This window comes from Chlamydotis macqueenii, chromosome 1 (genome assembly GCF_036417535.1).
Source record: "Chlamydotis macqueenii isolate bChlMac1 chromosome 1, bChlMac1.mat, whole genome shotgun sequence".
Taxonomy (NCBI): Eukaryota; Metazoa; Chordata; class Aves; order Otidiformes; family Otididae; genus Chlamydotis; species Chlamydotis macqueenii.
In genome coordinates, this window is record NC_141556.1 from 28,857,074 (window position 1) to 28,877,491 (window position 20,418).

Here is a 20,418-nt window from a genome sequence, read left to right on the forward strand (position 1 = left end):
CCCAGGAAGCACAAAGGAGGCTTCAAGCCAAGGTTGCACCTCCCCTTGGGCTAGGCTGTGAATTCTCTGGCAGCACCAGGGCTTGAGACTGAGAACCATGCAAGACAGGAGATCATGGAGTGGTTGTGTTATAAAACTGTAACTTCAACAGCTGATAACATGGGCATCGATTTAACTTAGTAGGAGGCTTGTCCCTGTAGTGACTTTCGGACTGAGCTTTATAGAGGCAAGAACAAGTTTATCTTTACTCACATTAAATATTTAGTTCATATATTCAGTGAGGGAGATAAAATAGAATTAACTACAGAGACACCATCACGACAGAAGTCAAAGTCTGCACTTTGGAGATCCACATTGGGATCCTTGGCAGCTCCCGAACCTCTGTTGTGAGCTGTCATACGAAGACAGAGAGGTCAGGACACAATTTGGATCTAGATCCTGGAGGGTGGTGGGATGTATCTTCAGTGGTATCTCACCATGATAATGAGACCAGAATCAAGCTTATATTTTGAATATTTTTCGTATAATACTGTGGGTTTTTTTCCCTTGTTGCATTTTTTTTTCTTTCCATGAATTGGTTTTGATAATATTTTTTTTTCCCCTGTCCCACTGGTATTTAAAGACCAGTATAAATAGAGCAATATTTTAAATGTAATTTTCCAGCAAGCCAACTGTTATGGGAGGTAATATTAGTAAAAAAAAAAAGATTGAATCCTTACTCTGCTAAGTCTTACAAACAATTGAACAGAACTTTACAGCTCTGCTTAGAACTTTGCATATACAGTCTTTCCTACTGCTTTCCAAAATTCCTTCTTCCTTAGAAATTTATTTTTGTTGCACGTTTGTGGGTTTTGAATGACATTGCATATGACACGGCTGAAGTTCAGAATTACATGTGGAAAATCCTCTATTTAGTTTCTCATCAATGTTCTTTTAACCCAACTCCTCCAAACTTTTTACAGGCTTTTTGCTTCCAATGTGAATGTAAAACTTTAAAAATATTTTTTGTTGTTGCTTAGGTTTTTTAAAATAAATGCAGCTATTTCCTTCTCTGCTTCCTTTTGACATGACATCTGCTGCTAATGACACAAAAATAACCAAACCAAATTGCCAGCCCTTCCCTCCCGACATGCCCCTCCTCTCCCCAGCTCTGTGGGGTTACAGCTCGTGCAGGATGCCTGTTTGACTCCAGCGACATCTCAAACCTGCCCGCTTACCTCCATTAATTTACTTTTTGCTCTTCTGCTTCTCAGTGAAACATCGCTGACACATTTAACTACTTATTTCCAAGGATCTCGTATGTTGTTTACATCCCAGTGGCATCATTCTTCAGCAAGGCTGGCTATTTTTGGCTCTAGATCCAAAAGCACTAGTTGTATTGAAGGTTGCTGCTGTATTAGGCTCCTCTCAGGTTTAGAAATCTGACCTGAAATTAAAATAGAATTGCTGTTTGGTTAGCAACGTCAATCTTGCCAGCTCCTTTCATGATGACATTTTAGCTTCACTTCAACTTCAGGGTAAAAGAGGATTGTTTTGATTTTGAATCCACCTTGAAGTAAAAACCAGAAGCATGAAAGATTCTGTGAGAGCCTAAGCCTATCTGGATTTTTAAATAAAATTATATTGAAAACTTTTTTCCTTCTTGCATGTTTTTAACTAAATATTTGAGAAATGTATTCTTTAAGTACTTTAATGTCCCCATACCTCTTTAAGTCTCAGACTAAATAATATATTCCCACATTTTCTCTTAAATATGAGACAGTATAAAATTGTTCAGGTTGCATTAATTTCAAGAGTTTTAAGGGTACATTTTCATCTTTCCTACTCTGTACTCCAACAATTTTAGCCTTTTCCCACATTCTGTAAAATAAATATCTTGTGATTTAGGTATTAAGATCAAGCACAAGTGGATATAACACAGAACAAAGTGAACAGTGCTGCGGGTTATACAAATATACAGACACAACTTCTGCCAAATATTGGTGTGTGAATTAAAACCGCGACAAGCTATAACAACCTCACCCATTATGAAGCGATCAGTAGCTCCTGGCTGTAGTCCCAAACCTATTTCAGACCAGACCAAAGCACCTGCTCTTCCACAGTGAAATGTGCGCTCCCGAAAGCATAACTCTCAGGGCATATAGCTGCACAGGGGCATTTGAAATAGGGCTGGACTGGGACTATGGGACCATGAAGTTTTATCCCTTGGGAAATGTGTTGCATAACCCTGTTCACAAAAATATATCCATGTTTCCATACTGAGACCTTCTCAGTTTCTTGTGTCTGCTACTTGCACTGAAAAATTACAGGATATACTTTTTAATGCTTACAGATGTTCTTTTAAGTTTTCACAACATATGTTTTTGTGAACTCTTTCTGTTAATATATTAACAGAGCCTTGCTGCTCAATATCTTTTCTGCCTTCTCAGTATTTACCCTTTTGCTGTATTAATAGAGGGCATTTATTTCTCCTCTCAGACTGTATTTTGCTACGCTGAAAATAGAATTACTCAATTTGTCTCCTTGGTCAATATAGATTTTTCATCCCACCAGTCTCATTGTACTCCTCTTCTGCACCTGTTCCCCTTTGATTTAACCTTTCTAGAACATTGTATACAAATGTTCCAGAGGAGTTCTTGCTAGTTCTTGGTGCAACAACATGAATATTTCCTGGAAATCTTTCATTTTTGGGAATACCTTCTCCGACATATTACTGCAGAACCCTCTTTGCCCTGTTACCATGGCCAGCTTACACCGATGGCTTGGAAATGTTTTCTGTCAAAAAAAACCCTCCGATTTTTCTTGTTCATCTGTTTCTTCCAATTTCTGAGCCCTTATTTTGTGGCAGAAACTCTTTCGAGTCCCTAAATGTATAACCTGGCACTTTATAATTTTGAATTTCATCCCTTATCTATTATTCTGATCCTCCAGGCCACCCATTCCTTTCAATCCTCCTCTGTGTTGGTGATGTCTCCCAACTTCCTATCTGCCATGGATTTAATTTAACTTTGACTTTTGGTGCCTTGGTCTGTAATAACATGACTGAGTAAATCTGATTACACAACTGGTCCTCTCCAATTCCCTGGCAACATCTGCCAGCTCTACGCAGCCCAGCTCATTGGGCCCCGCTTGGCACTGAGCCCCTCTCCTACCGCCCAGCTCTTGTACTCATCTCCCTCTTCTCCAGTTTAATTAATAAATCTCCCATGTGGCTGCACAGCAAATGCTTTAATGAAGTCCAGATAGATTAGATAACTGATTTTTAGACAAGGGAAATATAGTAATCTTATGAAAGACAGATATTATCAGGTGAGTCTGGCATTTTTATGCCGTTTTCCATTTATCTGTATTTATTCTCTCATTTAAGTTTTGTTCTAAATGTATTGTGAAAACTTTTTGAAGACAACTGGGCCTGTAGTTGCCCTGACACTACTTCTCTTCCTTTACCTAAATATAGACACTACTTTTTCTACTCTTCTGATACTGTTACAGTAGTATCAGGAGCAATTTGATAGATTTGAATAGCAAAGGTTTTAAAACAATGTGTGGTTCCCTCTGTTGGGTTTCTCAGTATTTTGGGTTGGTGATTATCTACTCCTCTTAACTGGAGCATATTTAAACACAAAGTTCTACTTGCAGACTGGATTAAATAATATCATTTTCTAAACCTCTCTTCCTATCAGTTACACCCTGTAACGTCTCTGTTCCTACAAGATTCTGCCCCAGTACTAGCATCGTAGTAGAAAACTTTAGAAGTCTCTTGATTGTGGGATTATACATAGATTATCTGAAATATTGGTCAAGCCTCACTTGTAAAAAAAGTTCCTATTTAAGTTGAAAAGATTAATTCCAAAGCCTTTACATGTCTTACTTTATCCCTGTCCTTTCTGAAGTCAAAGCAATATTCTTTATTGGCTATTTTTTTTTTCCTCATTGCTTACATGTTGTCTATCTACTCCTCACATCTTTAGGATTCAAGTTTAACATTTTTTTTCTCTGTTAAGAATGCCAGTTCCACATAACTTTGGAACTTCTGAACTCCTTTTCATAATGTCTATCAACTTTTCAGTTTTCTCAGTCTTACTAACTAGTCCCTGAACTTCCCATTTGTTCTTTCTAAACACAAAATTATATTGATAAGCTCTTTTTATTCCTGCTTTCTTTTTATCACTCAGTCCAAGTGAATGATAATTCCACCAAGACTGACTCATATAAGGATAAGTATTTTTTTGAAGCTGGAGATAGAAATTCTTAAGTTCTTGATGTACTTTATGATGATGTGCCCCATTCAGCTGAAGGAGAAAAAGCAACTGAACTTCTGCAGGGATACAGGTGCTTCTGTTGGAGGGGAACTGCATCAGCTCATATCACGGATTTTTCTAGCTCGCATTGTTGTCAGAATGCCTGGATCACTTAAAAATAAAACTAAAAGTTTTTAAACAGAACATGAATTTTGTGTCTCTCCCTATACAATGTAGACATCTTTAGACCACCCTCCACAACATAGTGAGATAATTAGTTTAGAAAATGGAAACTTAATTAATATTATAATTAAAAAATCTGCTCGTGGAATTCTGACAGTCAGCTAGCAACTTTTCAAAGAAATATGGACAAAAAAGAGTCAGTTTAAAAACTTACTAGATAAATATCGTCTAATTGCCACTGTTTGATGAAGGGGCTAATTTTTATTGTCTTTTGGGAAGTACTTCAATCTTTAGGGTGCACATATATGTTTGAGATTGTTGTGCAGTGGTACACACCCGTAGTCTCAGCATCTTCATATCACTTCTTAGATTGAAGTAGTGCTGTTAAACGACTGTTGTTTTATGTTCCTTGTGATCTTCAAAGACTGCATTATCATATCCTCAATTTAGGTTAATTTTAGATTTCCCACTAGAATAATTATATGAGGACAGATATTCCTGATGTAGAAGTAAAATAAGGAAAATAGCTGTTATACTTACTTTCCCTGTACTCAGGTATTCGCAGGACAGGTGTGCACAAAAAAAAAAATGTTTTATAAACCAGCAATCTTTATAAAATCCACTACTATATGCAAGGAGTTATGTTACAAGCCCTGCAGTGTGGATCCAGGCTGTGAGGCTGTATTATCATTGCTGTATATTACCTATGTTGCGGTCGTGAAAAGAAACTTGCGGACCAGGGCTCCAGATGCTGCTAGAACATGAGTTAACAACAAAATCCACTCTAATCACAACAAAAGTAAAACTGAAGGGCTAAAGTCACACACTATGTGTTACAGTCCCAGCTACTAAAACTCAACAGCTATGTTCCAGTTTGAATTTAGAGTTACAAGGTGAGATTCACTCAGCTAACTTCAGTTACCTAAAACTTATGGTTCCAGCCTAAGGCAGTCACTGTAGGTTCCCTTTATGGTCAGCCTCTTCCAGAGGCACAGAAGTTCTTTTGAAGGATATGTCACGCCATCTTACTCACGATGTCCATGACAGAGGGAAGGAGTCTGACTTGGGAAGTGTTAATCCCTCACTGCTGATGATAGGGGTGATGTACACAAGTGCCTGAGCATAGGTGCTTGGAAAAACAAGGCTAGATAAGGTAAAACCCATCCTGGCACATGCCTATAAGCATGTAGCTTGAAGCAGCTTTATACTTGCTCATTTAAAGGTTCAGAAAATAGGTATTCTTTCTTAGCATCCTTACTCAAATACTGTGTCTGCATTTTATACTGCAAAATTGTTAATCACAACAAAAAAAAATCACTGGATAGGGAACATAGGAAATAGGAGACAGAATCCAATTTCTCTTTTCTTCAAGGAATGAAGAGTAAGCTGAAGAGTAAGCTAAAGAGTAAGGATCCTGCTTGTACATCCAGCTTAAAGAGCAGTATGCAAATCTGCCCTCCAGTTTCTCCCCAAATCTGCATCCTGGCAATATGATGTCCTGGTTTTATTTAGTGGGGTGGCTATGGTGGTAGCTTCTGTAGGAAATTGCAGGAAGGTTTCCCCTTTTTGTCCAGTGGACTAATCTGGCCCTAGGGCAGACCCGCTACTGGCCAAGGCCGAGCCAATTGGTAGCAGAATGTTCCCTGAAAACACCTCTGCGATAATGTATTTAAGAAGGGGAAAAACAAAAAAAAAAAGGAGAAGAGATAATGTGAAGCAGCTGAGCAGGGGCAGAGAAGGGGAGGCGTGAGACTTGTGGGCCTTGCAGGCCTCACCCTCTGGCCTCCTGCCAGGCAGCCGACTGGGCCCAACTCGGCCCGGCCTGGCTGCAAGAAGTGGAGAGGAGATGAGATGTGAAGAGAACCTGAGAGGCGTCTGCCTGCCTGTTGTGAAGAAATTCTTGTGAGAGGAATGGCTGCAGATGCCAAGGTCAGTGAAGAGTGTGGGGAGAGTGAGAGAGAGACTGCATAGTCTGGTCCCGATCGGGGCTAAACTACAACATATGGGTATTTTTTTGGATATGTGCGCAGCGGGGTTTTTAATCACATCAGGATGTGATAGAAGCTGAAAGTGTCACTGCATCTTGGATGCGAGCCCTGGCAGCCAGTATACTATTACATTAGATACGGGCATCAACATCTCCCCTTCTTCTGGGAATGCTTCTTGAAAGAAAAAAATGTGTCAAGCTCCATTCCTTTAAGAAATAGATGAAGGTCCTAGCTGCAAAGGATGCTATCCCTGCTTCCTGTGAGTTGCATCCACGTGGCTGAATGCTGCAGGTAGCCAGCTACATTCAAAGAAAGGCTTTGAGACACTCCTTTTCCCCCACTGGATAGTAGTGGAAGGTTCCCTGCTATGCCGATGTGGTTTTGGGATCATTATCTTGGGGTGACTGACTCAGCTCATGTGCTATACATGTCTTGGCTCCTAATTTGGGGCTTTTGCAGATAGTCTATTAGCACATAAATGCTTTAATCCATCTGTCTCGTGGTTAAGCCCCAGCCTACACAGTGTTTAGACTTATGGAAGCAGGTGGGTGAAAAACATGCAAAAGGGCAGAAGAAAACTAAGAACAAGATGTAACACTAAGATAAGTATTTGAACAGTAAAAAAAAAAAAAAAAAAAAAAAAAAGAACAGTAATGATTTACCTTAAAACCCCCACAGATATACTGAAAATAAGGACCTGGCTCTGCCAGCCTTTTCAGGATGAAATGCAGAGTATAGCAACTGCTATCAGGGGAAAGTACAATTCAGTGTGAGTAGGAGAGTGAGAAGCGTGTGGAGGCTATGCATGTACCACAATTCAAGAGTGACATGACATTCATATGGATAGCAAGAGTATTGAGCATTATTGCAATTAATGGTGAAAAATAACTTTTGAGAGAGCATTAAATCTCATGCTTCAAGAACAAATAACAACAAAAGACCAAGAGGAAATTTAATAGGGCAACTGTGCAAATTACTCCCAGCATTTTCCTACAAGAACTTTACCTCTTCCCTGAAGTATCTGATGGTGGCCAGTGTCGGAAATCACATGTTAGTCTGGCAGGATCTTCTGTCTGCTTTAGTCTGGCAGTCCCTCTAAACGCTGGATTTTAAAAAGTTGGTGACAGTCAATGTCTAGGTTCTTTTAACAGTGTATAAATTTAGCATCCTCCTTCTGAATTAAGCATTTAGGTGGCAGAGTTAATGTTATATCAATTCAAATGAAAGACACTATGATAAAATAGAAGGGGAAAAGATTAATATTTGAAAATTAGAAAGTAATTTTCAGTAACAGAGGTGGACAGCTGGTTGAAAAATGCATAAATTAAGACCTACAGAAAAAAAATTACTCCTCATAGAAAAGTCATTAGAAGTGATACAATAATTTACATTTTACATAAGTGACATTCTTTTTACCTTCTTTCCCCTTTTCCTCTAAAGGTTACATCCCTATAAGCACACAATTCAAACTGCTATCACTTTGCATTGATATTGATGAGGACTGCAGGCACTCAGCATCTCTCTGTAGATATCTGTCATGTTGGACCTGGCCTTTGTTTTCACAGCCAGCAAAGCACCAGCAAAAATTGCACCAGCTGCAGGGAAGCAGAATTCTTTCCTGCTGGCCAGGCATAGCTTAGCAACAGGATTTCTACTGTATACATGCAGTGAGAATATTTTTATTTATTCCAGGTAACAAAGATGTCTTTTTACAGCAATCTCTGTATACATAAAAATATTTGGAAAATATAAGCAAGAGAGAGGCCTGGTCTTCTGAACGCATATATCCTTCCAGACCCTTGCCTGACCTCAAAGTTACGCTCTCCTGTCACTGACCCCTCTAATCACCTTTGCGCTGCTTTATCAGAAAAGGCCTGGGAAAACCCATCAGCTTTGCAATGTAATCTGAAGATCAAGACGTTTTCATTTTCTTGGCCAATTCTTTCTTTGACCAAGACTTAATATCAGATTACTCAAAAAAGCTACCTTTTATAAAGCTGGTATTTTCAGAATTTCCAACAGCATTCAAAATATTGTGTAATTAACTGGCAGTCTTTATAGCTGACTCTAACAAGAATTAGAACAATATTTTTTGCAGAATAACACAGGAAGTTTCTTTTTGTTTAACAGCAAAGAAGAAATATTGGCAACGTCTGATGATGACACATGGAATAATTCAAGGACTTCAGGTACAACACCCAGTTTAATTAGTTCTTCCTTACTGCACATGTTAATTAAAAAAGATAGTGTGAAAAACAACCTCATGGAAATTATTCACATATGTTTTTGTTAACTCTTCAGAAGCAAACATCCCAGAGATTGTTTATTCACAAGCAGAAGACAAAGACATCAGACCAGCTAATGAAAATATAAAAGATAAAAATGCAGAGTACAACCAGGGTGATCACGAAGATGATGAAAAAGAATTAGAGTTGCTGGTAAGTGTTATACAATTATATCTACAGCACGAAATGATATGAATCCATTTATGCTTCAAAGCTGGTGAAATGTCCCTTTTTAACAGAGCTGACTGATGTACTAATTTACAAATGTAAAGCCTTGGTCTGTACTTTCATTGAATCTCTAACTGATTCAACAATAGAAGGTGCTTTGATTTCGGTATAGTGCAGCAACTTTTTCTGGTCTTAAATTAATTACATCTCCTTTCTATGTCTTTACCAGAGGCTCTAAATGACAGTTTGAAGGAATTAGAAGAGTAGCATTTCAAAAATCTCTCCTCCTAGTCTCTAGAATGGGAATATTCTTAAATAAATGCTTTATATTTGGTAAAATTATTATATTTATGGTCCTGTTTGCTTTTGGGGTTTTACAGAGGATAACTATGTAACAAGCTATATGAGCAAAATAAATATATATATTTATATTAGCAGATATTTTTATATCAGTATTTGACATTAAATTTGTTATAATAAATTTCACACTCGGTGAACATTCAGTCTAATTGGATTTGTGTGTATGCATGTGTGTGCATGGTTTGGCTTGCATTTTTCAGTATGAAAGAAAAAATGGCAATAAATGAGACACGTACAGCAATCTATTATTCTCAGTGTCTGTTCTCAGCTCGTATCATTTGGGTGCATAGATTCATAATCATAGATTATAATAGCTATCACCTGTGAAAATGTGAATGCTGAATCAGACAGGAGAGGAAGATGAGAACCATTCTTTTTTTCTCTTCTTATTGATAGAGGGAGGATAAATTCCTCTTATTTGAATATAAATTTTTCTTGTCTTTAAAAAGTTGAAAATTTTTGCTTATTGTGGGATCTTTCAGTGCCTGAAAGTCAACATCTCCTTTTTTTTTTTAATGGTGAAACATAAAAAGGAGGACCTCTAAAATCCCTTGTTGTTCTCAGTCCACCCTGATACAAAAAGCAGGATCAAATATAACCGTTTGTTTATCAATTGCCAGGATTGTCTGTACAATAAATGATGAGGGAGCTATAATTTAGATGTTAATTTGCACTATGCGCTCTTTAATGAATTAAACAATGAAGACTTATAATAGATGGAAATACAACCAAATCTTTGAAACGCATAGGCATTGGCTCACAAGACAGCTGTGCAGTTGACAAGTAACATGAGCCTTATGTGAGAAGAAGGGGAAATCGTAAGATTTGCATATAATTATTGAGATCATGCAAATGTCAGTTATGAGGATGGGAAAAAAAACACAGGCATCTCACTGTTAAATCCTGACAGTTGGCATCACCGAAGAACTCAAATACACTTGAGCACTGGTTGGCAGAGGGTCATTAAAACAGAATTTGCAGAGACATTAGCTCCCTCACTTTTCTTTGAGTGACGTTTTACTATTAATAGTTTGCAGAGGCTTTGCAGAAAACATATTAATAAGAGAAACTGTAATGGGGATATCTACAGCAAGTGCAAATGCATAAAGGGGTGCCCAAGAAGCTAGCCACTAATTGATCAGCTACTGCTATCAGTGTGACTATGCTAAAGTGAGGAGGGAGCGCAATGACAAGCAGGCATAGCTGAATAATACAATATGATATTTGGGAGCTAGGAGGGAGAGTGATTAGTTTCTGGCCTTTTACTTCGCTAATCTCATTTCCAACTCATGTCTTACCAGATTGTCTAAAAACAATCTCGTTTGAAGCCTGTAAAATGGTCCCTGAGAGAAATGAAACACAGATAATCCTTACAGTATTTGTCAGTGTGAAATGTGTCTTTGTTTTACTGGACAATACTGTACATTACCGAGCTTTGATGTACTGTATCAATGCCCTCATTTAAGCGCCAATCCTCCCCCACCCCACCTCCCTCTCTCCAAACCTAGAACCGAATGTGTAGAGAATGAATTAGCTTCCCTTTAAGGGAATATTCTCTTCAGATTTAATTTGTATAAAATGCACTAGCAGCTTACTGAACTCATGAATAAAGAGAGAGGGGTCTGAATGCTATTTTATTTCCTGCTCCTTTCAGCACTGCCATAAGCTCATTACTTATGTTAAAAAATACATACAATGCAAATTTTGCAAATGGTTTGGAACACGTTTCCATAACGGTTTGTTACTGAAAACAAAACTTTCCATAACGAAATCCTACCTCCTTCATTTGGCATATTTTTGCAAAAGGCTTTTTGATCATTCTTTTCTATTCTATTGTTTCAGCTAAATCAGCACTTCACAGGAACTAGAGGTACCTCTTCCAGAGATGAAAGGAATTTATACACAACAGAACCAGTTAATTTTCCAAGTGAAACTGAAAGATTGGAGAAAAAGCTAACCTGTATAGAAAGAAGCAGTGACTTGCTGAGGCACCCTGTGCCCATCAGTTCCTCATCTGAAAACACTTCACGAGAGATAGGAGAAGAATTAAAAGATAAGTATTCCCTAAGAGATTATGATAGTCAGACATCAGGGAAAGAAGTTGCTGCTGGCTTGGTAAACAGTGGTGAACGATCTTTGGAACATACTGGTACCAGCGAAAGCTCTTTATCGGCAAAATATTTTCCTGGGACAAAGCAGAATGAATCTATCAGTGTTATGGCTACTGTCTCAAGCCAACAAGGAGAGAGCCACACAGATATTTCAAAAGGTGAAACAGGTAGTGCCTCGGGAAGTAAGATGATGGAGAGGTTATTCATCAGTGAGGATGCTGCTGATACCTCGAAAGAGGTCTGTGAAATGAGACCAGAAATCATTTCTCCAGAGCATGATGAATCCATGCAATTAAATGCATGCATAGCAGGGACACTGGATGGCAATGCTAATCCAGCTCCGGAGCACCAGGCGCCACAAATGTCTCACCAAAGTCTGGATTCATTGTTGTCAGACGCTGACAAAAATGAAGGAAAAATCAAGATGATTGAAAGCAAAGTTCAGGTACATTTAAGAGGAGATTTATATGCCAACACTTTTGCACATGCTGATGTCTCAATAGATTCTGCAAAAAGCCAATATATGAAAAAAAATGGAGTTGGTGAAATGTCAGGAAAGAACTATAACACTGATGCAGGGAAGGAGAAGAAAGTCATCGAAGTAGCAGACTTAGCACTAATCGGTGAGGAGGAAGAACCTCAGCCTTTCAAGTCTCATAGAAAACACACCGCCAAAGAGTTGAACACAATGCCTCCGTCAGCCGAAGACAACAAACAGGCACTCAGGCTTGCACAGGCAGATTCCCCGGCATCTTCTCCGAGGGATGAAAGGAGAGCTGAAGACACTTGGGAACACAGAGGATTCACGAGGTTAAAAGACAGAGGAAAGTCAGACGACACAAATAAAGGAAGGCTGATAGGAGAGGAGAGGGAAGCAAACCCCACAGAGGAGAGGTGGCGAGAATCGGGTAGCGAGGTTCGGTGGGGAGCAGGGGGGAACACAGGGCCTCAGAGTACGGCTTCCACAGTGGAGTTGTTTACCTGCCAGGAGGCAGAGAGTTGTGAAAAGTCTTCTGTCTCTGAGCAGGGTATTACAGAGGAAGCAGAGGCAGGTACAGCTTATATAATTAAAACAACATCAGAAAGTGCTCCAGAAAAAATGTCTGCCAGTGAAAAAGCAGTAATTGCTAAGCTACCTCAGGAGACTGCACTAAGTGACAGGCCCACAGAGGAAAAGGAAACAGCGTTTGATACACATGAAGGGAGAAATGATGGTTCACATTATGCTCTTTGTCAACTCAACACAGTGAGTGTATTATATGACACTGAATTTGAAAAGGAATCAGTTTTAGGTATTTATAATGCACGCGTACATGAAACACTGCAAGAAGAAACGATGTCTGTACGGAATAGCAGGGAAAAACGTGCCAAAGCACAACCAGACATCGGCAATATTTCACCTGTAGGAGAAGTAGTAAAGGCTTCTGCTATAGGAAAGGAAGAAGTTTTGGGGCAGGCTTTATATTCAGAAGTATCTAAATGTCCCCCGAGGACCCAGAAGCATCTATACAGTGAGGAGGCAGAAGAGCTCTGTAGGGAAGAAAGCCATGTTGGTACACTTTCCTATTTACATGCTAAAGCCGAAACAAAAATGCCAGCTACTAGTACAAATGCTGTGCCCAGTTACCATTTTAAAAGCTCTTCAGTGGCATCTTCTGAAGGGTCCACTGTGGCAGGAGATATGGAGCATCTGTATAGACACTTTGAATTCAAAACTATTGACAAGGTTGCTGCTGAGTCAGGGTACGACGCAAGTCTACCAAATGAAATGACACATATTAACAAAAACCTCTCTCTTGAAGCTGAAAAAAAAGAAATGCCTTCCACTTCAGACACAGCAATTTCGAGACAAGGAAGAGGAAGGAATATAAGTCAATGTTTCCATCAAGCAGAGTTCAAAACAGAGAAGTCATCGAGGTCAGAGGTTTTAATTAGTAAGCCTACTGAAGAAATTGGTGGGACAGACTCTCAATCTGACCATTTAATAACTGAGGGGAAAACGCTAAACCGGCTTGATGACTCACAGAAGGAAAGCCAGCACATTTTTGATTCTGCAGATATTTCTAACCAGAAGAGTGAAGCACTTAAGTTACCCAGTGAGTGTCCAAGTTTAAACCATATTGCTTGCAAAATCTTTTATTTCTTCTTCTTTCTTCTATTTGCTGCAACACTCTACCACTATGATTTGATGGTTTGTCTTGCACTCTACCTGTTTTCCTTGTATTGGCTATACTGCGAAGGAAGAAGAAACAAGGAGTCTGTCAAGAAGGAATAACACTGGTTGTCAGCTGTGCTCAAGATCCATGGTCAATAAGTCTCTAACCCCTCCAAAGCATTTTCATTGTTTAAAAGCTTATTCATTGTTTGAACCAAAACAAGTTTTCCACTGAAGCACCTTTTTTAAAAAATTACATATGAAGTTGAGCCTTCATATAAGTAATTATACTATATAGGACCATTATGTTTGGATCATTAATTACCTATATGAATATGAGTTCTGAAGCACGTCAAGTTAAAATGAAGTGCAGCTGTTGCTTCTTAGCAGGATATGAAGAAGCAATGCTTCATATCTCTTTAGTACTTAAACCCACCATTTTCTTGCATTAATTTCTTTTGCAGTAAAGCTTCATATTTTTCTGGGAGTTTTTTCTAAGGTTTTGTGTAGTACATGACAACACAAGGAACAATATAAAAACTCAGTATTTTGGTACTGACATTGCAGTTGATAATCTGCTAGTGTAATTAGCCAGTGCTCTAAGAAATATCACATTCATTGATAAGTTAGTAGTTTTTTCCAAATTTTTATTTCATTGCTTTGACTTAGAGCTCCAGTGGTACCCCTGTTTGAAAAATGTAAGGTTTTGACTTCAGTAATGTCATGTAACTTTTGGGATGTAACTGTATAGCCGAATAGATGTGCTGTTTCCACCCTGAAGTGATTAGAAGCCACAGCCACAATTCTCTTATCATTCACCCACGTGCACCAATGTTTTTGGGTTTTGTAAATGAGAATTGTGTAACATGATTGAGAATTTCACTGAACTAAATGTTTTTCCAAACAAAGCCTTCAAATGACATTTTTTCATCAGTGTTGCTTGGGCATATCTGAAAAGTACTAAATAAATTTTACAAAGGAGTGGTATGACTGTGTTAAGCGTATCTGAATTAGGTTTTTTTCTTTTTTTTCTATGGCTTGTTTCCTACAGCTAGTCAAACACCAAGAGAAAACACTGGACACAGCACTGGCATTCAGTGAGGCTGCTTTGTGTGGTTTGAGTGAGGTAGAAAAGCCTGGTATCTGCCCCAAGGAGAGCCCAGATTGATCCTTCACAGTAGGAGTCCCATACAGCAGGCACGCTGGTGGCTCTGCTGCTCCAGCATTGCGGGTCTCCCACACAGGGTCATGCCCAAAGTTTGTCTGGAAAGAAAAGGATGGACAGATTATGTTGCACTTCAGCAATTTTCTGGATGATGGTCACAAATGCCATCATAGGTAGTATGTTAAAAGAAACACCGAGGCTACATAATGTCACTCGTGCCCTAGAATTTAAGAAGGAAAAAGAGTTGATTTAAGCTATATTTATTTCACTGCCCCTGTGAAATACCACATCAACTGTGAAATATTTGCTTGCAATATATGGCTGAAGCTACATAATAGTGAAGTTATTTAGTTGTTAGCTTAGCTCTGAAATCTTTTAAAGCAATTTGAAAATTTATTTACATGTTTCAGGATGTTAGGGAACTCTGCTGCAGGAGGCATCTTGGCATTTCTGTTCTCTGGAGGGGCAAAACTTTGGAGCATTTTGGGAGCAGTACATTCAGTGGGGTGAGCAAATGTGTGGGTGATCTATTGCTAATGTGCCTGTTGATGGGTGGATACCTTGACAACTTTTGACATCAATCCACAAATGAGTTATAGTAATGTGCCAGAGGCATTAAGGAGTGACATGGAAGGCTGTAGTACAGGTCCAGATGTTCAAAGGCATATAGGAGCTAAATGTTCATTGAGATAAAGAAATTAATTCAATAGGCATTAGGAGTGAGATCCAATAAAAAGCTTAGGCTTAAAGCAGGATTGAGGTTGATTCTGTGTAAGTCCAAAATAATGATCGCAAAGACTTCTTTACCTGAAGACCACAAATGCTGAAAGAACCTAGCCTTTTCATGACGTCTATAGGCACTTTTAAAAAAAGTATAACATTCCCTTAGTTTTGGTGGTTCAGTCTCTGCAGTGTGACAAGTCCCTGGTCTAAGTGGTTCAGCACTTCAGTCTCAGTGGGATAGAGACATCAGGAATCGCTTCGCTTCCCTGTACAATGGAAGCTTTTGAGTAGTGTCTAATATATTCTGACAGGATCAAGGTCCTCAGTTAGAGGTCTAAAAAGGTGAAGAAAGTACCCTGCATCTGTTCTGCTGAAACGGTTACCATGCAGTCAAATACCAGACCCCTGGGGCCAGAGAAAACAAGCACATGACACATTTTAGTCTAATAGATAAAACCACCATGTAAGAAAGAAGAATCTTTAGGTTCAGTTCTCAGTTCAAAGCCTTCTTCAGTCTAATTTACCCTATAAATCTTTAAAGCAAAATTCGTAAAGTTCAGAGCAAGGACCAAAACCCAGGTTCCTGTCTTGTTAGGTAAGTGCTCTATCTACTAAATGACAGGATTCAAGCCCACATTTGAATACCTTCAGCTTTATGAAACTTGGGCCTCCCATCCATCAGGATATACTTTAACCATTGGATTACTGTTGTTGCCAGGAGGATTCTGGTCCCCAGAGTCTGGAAGCACCTCTGTGCACAGGTAGGTTCCTACTTTCAAAACTAAGTTAAGCTGAAAGTGGTTCTCTGCTCACAATAATAGCTACTTTGCATTCCATTTGAGGGTAGAGACTTTCATTTGCAGCTTACATCCCAGGGGAGCTTTGGTCCTAAAAGAGACATGTAACGTCAATTTTTTAGAGAAATCTAATCAGATGTAGTCCAAATGCTTAAGCATCTGAGACAGCTAAATAATTTCAGATGTCTTGGACACTAGCCTTACTGCAAGCAGAGTTGAGCAGTTCAGCCACCATGGAAGTGGGAAAGCCTGGTTGTGTTTTTTATTGAATCCTGAGGCCTCTAAGGAGTGTGCGCTTTGGGGAATCTTTTACTCTTTGCTTGTTCTAGCTGGAAGCCAGGACTTCCTGGAGCCATGGGAACTTTTGTGTGGTGATCCTCTATATGGCATGTACAAGCTGAAAGTGGTTTCCCTCATTTATTTCAACCCAAAATATTTGGTCAGTTGTCAAAGATTCAGCTCAGCTGACTGGATAGCAAGAAAAGAGTTCAGGGATAATTGATGGGCCCAGGACTACAGGTGGAAGAAAGTCAGTGGATTTAATCAGTATCTGGAGAATGGCAGAAAAATGTTACAGAGAGCCCAGGAGAGTCAATATGACCTGCAAAAAGAATGCAGAGGATAAATAGAGAGGACCTATTGATACAGGCATTCATTAAAAATTAGTGGGCTTTTAGTGTGTGCCATAATATATTTAAACCGGTTGCTAAATACCAGCAAAAATTTAGCTAAGTTACTTCAATCTCTACAGAAAGCTAGCTTCAAACAGCTGTGTTCCTGTGTCCAAAAGGTTAAACATCTGGGTCAGCCATTTTAACATGTATAGTCATTCAGAGTTGAAATTTAGTGTAAATATTTGAATGTTAGAACAAGCATATTTCATCTACATACAAGTGGAATACTGTTAGCATTTCTCAGATTTGGAATGGGATTTGATGTTCTATCTTTAAGATATTTGGTCAGCATATTGTACCTTATGATTGCAAAACAGGACTCTAGACTGATCTGTGAACACAGGTGCCTGAACTTTTAAGTACTTATGTACTTAAAACAACAAAGCAAGTAATTTTATCTTTTTTATTTATCATTTGATAAGCTATCTTTTAAAAATCCTCTTACTTTTGTTTATAGTATGAAAACAACACCTTTATAACATTGGCAAAGTATTCCACTTTTACTTAATTCAGGGAATAAGTGCTGTGTTGTGTTTTTGCAATGATTCATATTTAGCTTGCCTACTAGGCCTCAGTGATGTATTTCTAGTTAATACTTTAATTTCTAGTTATTTCTCCAGGCTACGCAACAGAAAGAAGGTATGATCCCATGTGGCAGACCCATGGTCATGGAAGGCTCAACTCTGATGTAATACAGAGATTAAAAATAATACACTGGGAAAAGGTTCATGTGCATTACTGTAGGTATATGAGGCACATATGTCCCATACCATGGTAGGTATGTCCCATGGCTATTATTTGAACTGTACATGTATCAAATAAATTAATTTACATATTGCAACATCTATAATCTGTTTAATTTACTTCTAAGCTTGGGGCAGCAGGGTGAGGAAGTGGAGGAAGTTCTGTATCCAGATACTTTGCTAAGAGATAGTGAGAACATGCTACATCATTAACGCCCCAAATATTTGTTGTTGCTAATTGCTTGCTGCTTCTTAACCATCAGTGACTTTTGGCTGAATGGTAGCTAGGCTACAGAAACAAGCTACAGGCTTTAAAGGTGTCTTTAATATTGGAAATCAAAAATAAGGAGGATAGAGTATGAACTAGAACCCTAAAGAAAGGTTAATATGGTCATGTTTGGAGTCACTATACTAATTTTTGTGCCTGAGTGGTATCCACACCCCTGAATAAAACACCGAAGCTCTATAGTCATCAAACCTATGAATGAAAATCAAAATAGATAATGTGTTGAATAGGGAGCTGCCAAAATTATCTAATAGGAAACCGATGGCAGGGTTGGGTCTTATACCCTTGCCCTGTTGGAGGGATTAGATATTTAATGCTGGGTCACGAGGACACGTTTTTATCAGATCAGGTTTCACATCCTGCAGTCCTCTTGTGCAGAGGTACCAGAGCTGCTGCTTGCAGAAATGGAACACTTTGCAGAAAACAATCCCAGAGTTTTGGGACTGGAGAAAGGAAAAGTTTAACCCCTTAAAGCATGGATTGAGACATTCACCTAAGGGGATATTTGGATAGAATCCCTGTTTCAAGAACAACTTTTGCATTGTGATAAGACTAGGGGTAATGGTTTTAAAATAGAGGGAGGTAGATTTAGATTAGATATTATGAAAATTTTTTTTTTTACAATGAGGGTTGTAGAGCACTGGAACAGGTTGCCCAGAGAGGTGGTGGATGCCCCATCCCTGGAAACATTCAAGGCCAGGTTGGATGAGGCTCTGAGCAACCTGATCTAGTGGGGAATGTCCCTGCTTCTTGCAGGGGTGTTGGACTAGGTGACCTTTGAAGGCCCCTTCCAACCCTAACCATTCTGTGATTCTATGACTCTATGATTTTATGTGAAATTCTAGTTAGATAAAATACAAAATTGACACCAAGACTGGCAAGTCTCCGCAGCCAGGTCAACTTCTTCCTTAGTCTATAAAGTTACAAGTTTACACCAGTGCCTCGCAAAGTGGGACTGGAGAATTGTTCTAGCCATGAAGGTATCACAGGAAAAGAGGTACCACCACCAATGGCTGAGCCCACTGTGCTTTTTGAAGAGTTTAATCTTGTAACTATACTTCAAGGTCAAGGCCTTTCCTGATCAAAAACAGGCAGGATTGCTCTGCCCAGTTACATAGACTAGACCAAGGAACTGGACTGGTAAAATGCGTAAGCATCTCTAAAGGTGGGTGGAATTTGTGAATGTCTCTCTTAGACCTACAAAGGTGCTTGAATCCCAACATAGTATCACCAAAGGCAGCCACATGCTTTTGTGGATCTCAGCTGAGCTTTCTAAGACTTGCAGCTCTTCTGGTAGCACCGTCTGCAAAGAAGACCATAGAAGTACATGGACAATAATGGGGCTCAGGATGCTTTGCTCATCTAGGAGTTCTTGGTGCTCTTGAGGATTCAGAGTTGAGGGGGTAATCTAGAACTCATGTCTTCTTTGGGTATCAGGGGAGATTTTTTGGCCAAAACCACAGATGCCTGAGTGAGGGCAATATTTGTGAAACAGAGCAGGTAGGTTGAAGGCAACTGATAATTTCTGTGTTCTAAGCAGGCATGAACTAGGTGAGCTGAGTCATTTAACAAATGAGGTATGTATGACTTAGTGGTACATAGGAGATGCATGTGTGCATATGCACGTGGGTGGCACTAGGACAAGTGGGTGGAAAGGTGAGAGCTAGATTTCATGGGTGAGCGGAGAAGAAATAAACAGAATGTCTAATTGGAAAGTTTCTGAACAGTCTTCTCCAGAGATGCGAGAGTTTAAGAAGTTCTGAGTAGGTTGGACAGATAACACAAATATAGCATTAGCTATATAAAGTAGCTAAAGTATATGCTAACTTCTTTTTTTAACTTATCAATTGCAACTTAATTGAATTATAGTGGAGAATATCTTGCCCTCGACCTTAATATTCAATGATTCAAGATTAGAGCACAGCTCTGAGGACCAGAAACACAGGCTCCTTCTCAGGATGCTATAGGCCTGTGAGAAGGGACAGCCTCCAGCTGGAGCTGTGAACCTGCCTTCTGGCCATTTGCTCAGGTCAGTTCCCAAAGATGTGAAGCTATGGGCATCAGGAGAAAACGAGAGTATGTGTCAGGCTGTGGTTATTAGTGCAGAAATACAAAACTCTCTGTAAATAGCTAAGCTCCTGCAATCCCTGTGTTGTCTAGTATAGTTCAGAGCCACCTAGGAGCTTCTTCAATTTCTTTTTAGTACACATGGCTGCTGGAGGACATTCGGATTCCCAGGGACCACAAGGCATGAGCATACCTCACATATGTGTGGCAGGGAAATCACAGAACATATAAACTTATATGAGCCACTATACTGGTTGTATTTATATGGAAATTTCTTCTCCTCTTCACCAGGGGATCTTTCTGGTGCTGAGTGTGCTAATCGCTTGTGCTCCTGGCACTGCCTTCTCCAGGGGAAGACAGAAGAGTGGCTCCACACTGCCATACATTCCTGCTGTCTCTGAAGGGGGAATGAGCACTGCCAAGGGAGAGCCAGTGAAATATTCAGCTTACTAATTAAGGCCCCTTTATTAGA

General features: G+C 39.3%; 1 protein-coding gene across 2 annotated transcripts in view; it reads left to right on the plus strand.

Moving 5' to 3' along the window:
• The window catches only part of PPP1R3A (protein phosphatase 1 regulatory subunit 3A), a 30,977-nt gene extending 13,346 nt beyond the window's left edge, over positions 1-17,631 (plus strand). The window contains exons 2-6 of one of the 2 annotated variants that reach the window (XM_086747652.1): positions 8,543-8,601; positions 8,714-8,850; positions 11,068-13,432; positions 16,098-16,140; positions 17,459-17,631. In XM_086747652.1, the coding sequence (XP_086603778.1) occupies positions 8,543-8,601; positions 8,714-8,850; positions 11,068-13,432; positions 16,098-16,140; positions 17,459-17,495 (2,641 nt within the window). In that variant the 3' untranslated portion in view covers positions 17,496-17,631. Of the gene's footprint in view, positions 1-8,542; positions 8,602-8,713; positions 8,851-11,067; positions 14,479-16,097; positions 16,141-17,458 lie in introns of those variants that run through there. The other variant, XM_010115397.2, reaches the window with a different exon arrangement.
• Positions 17,632-20,418: the final 2,787 nt, after the last annotated feature.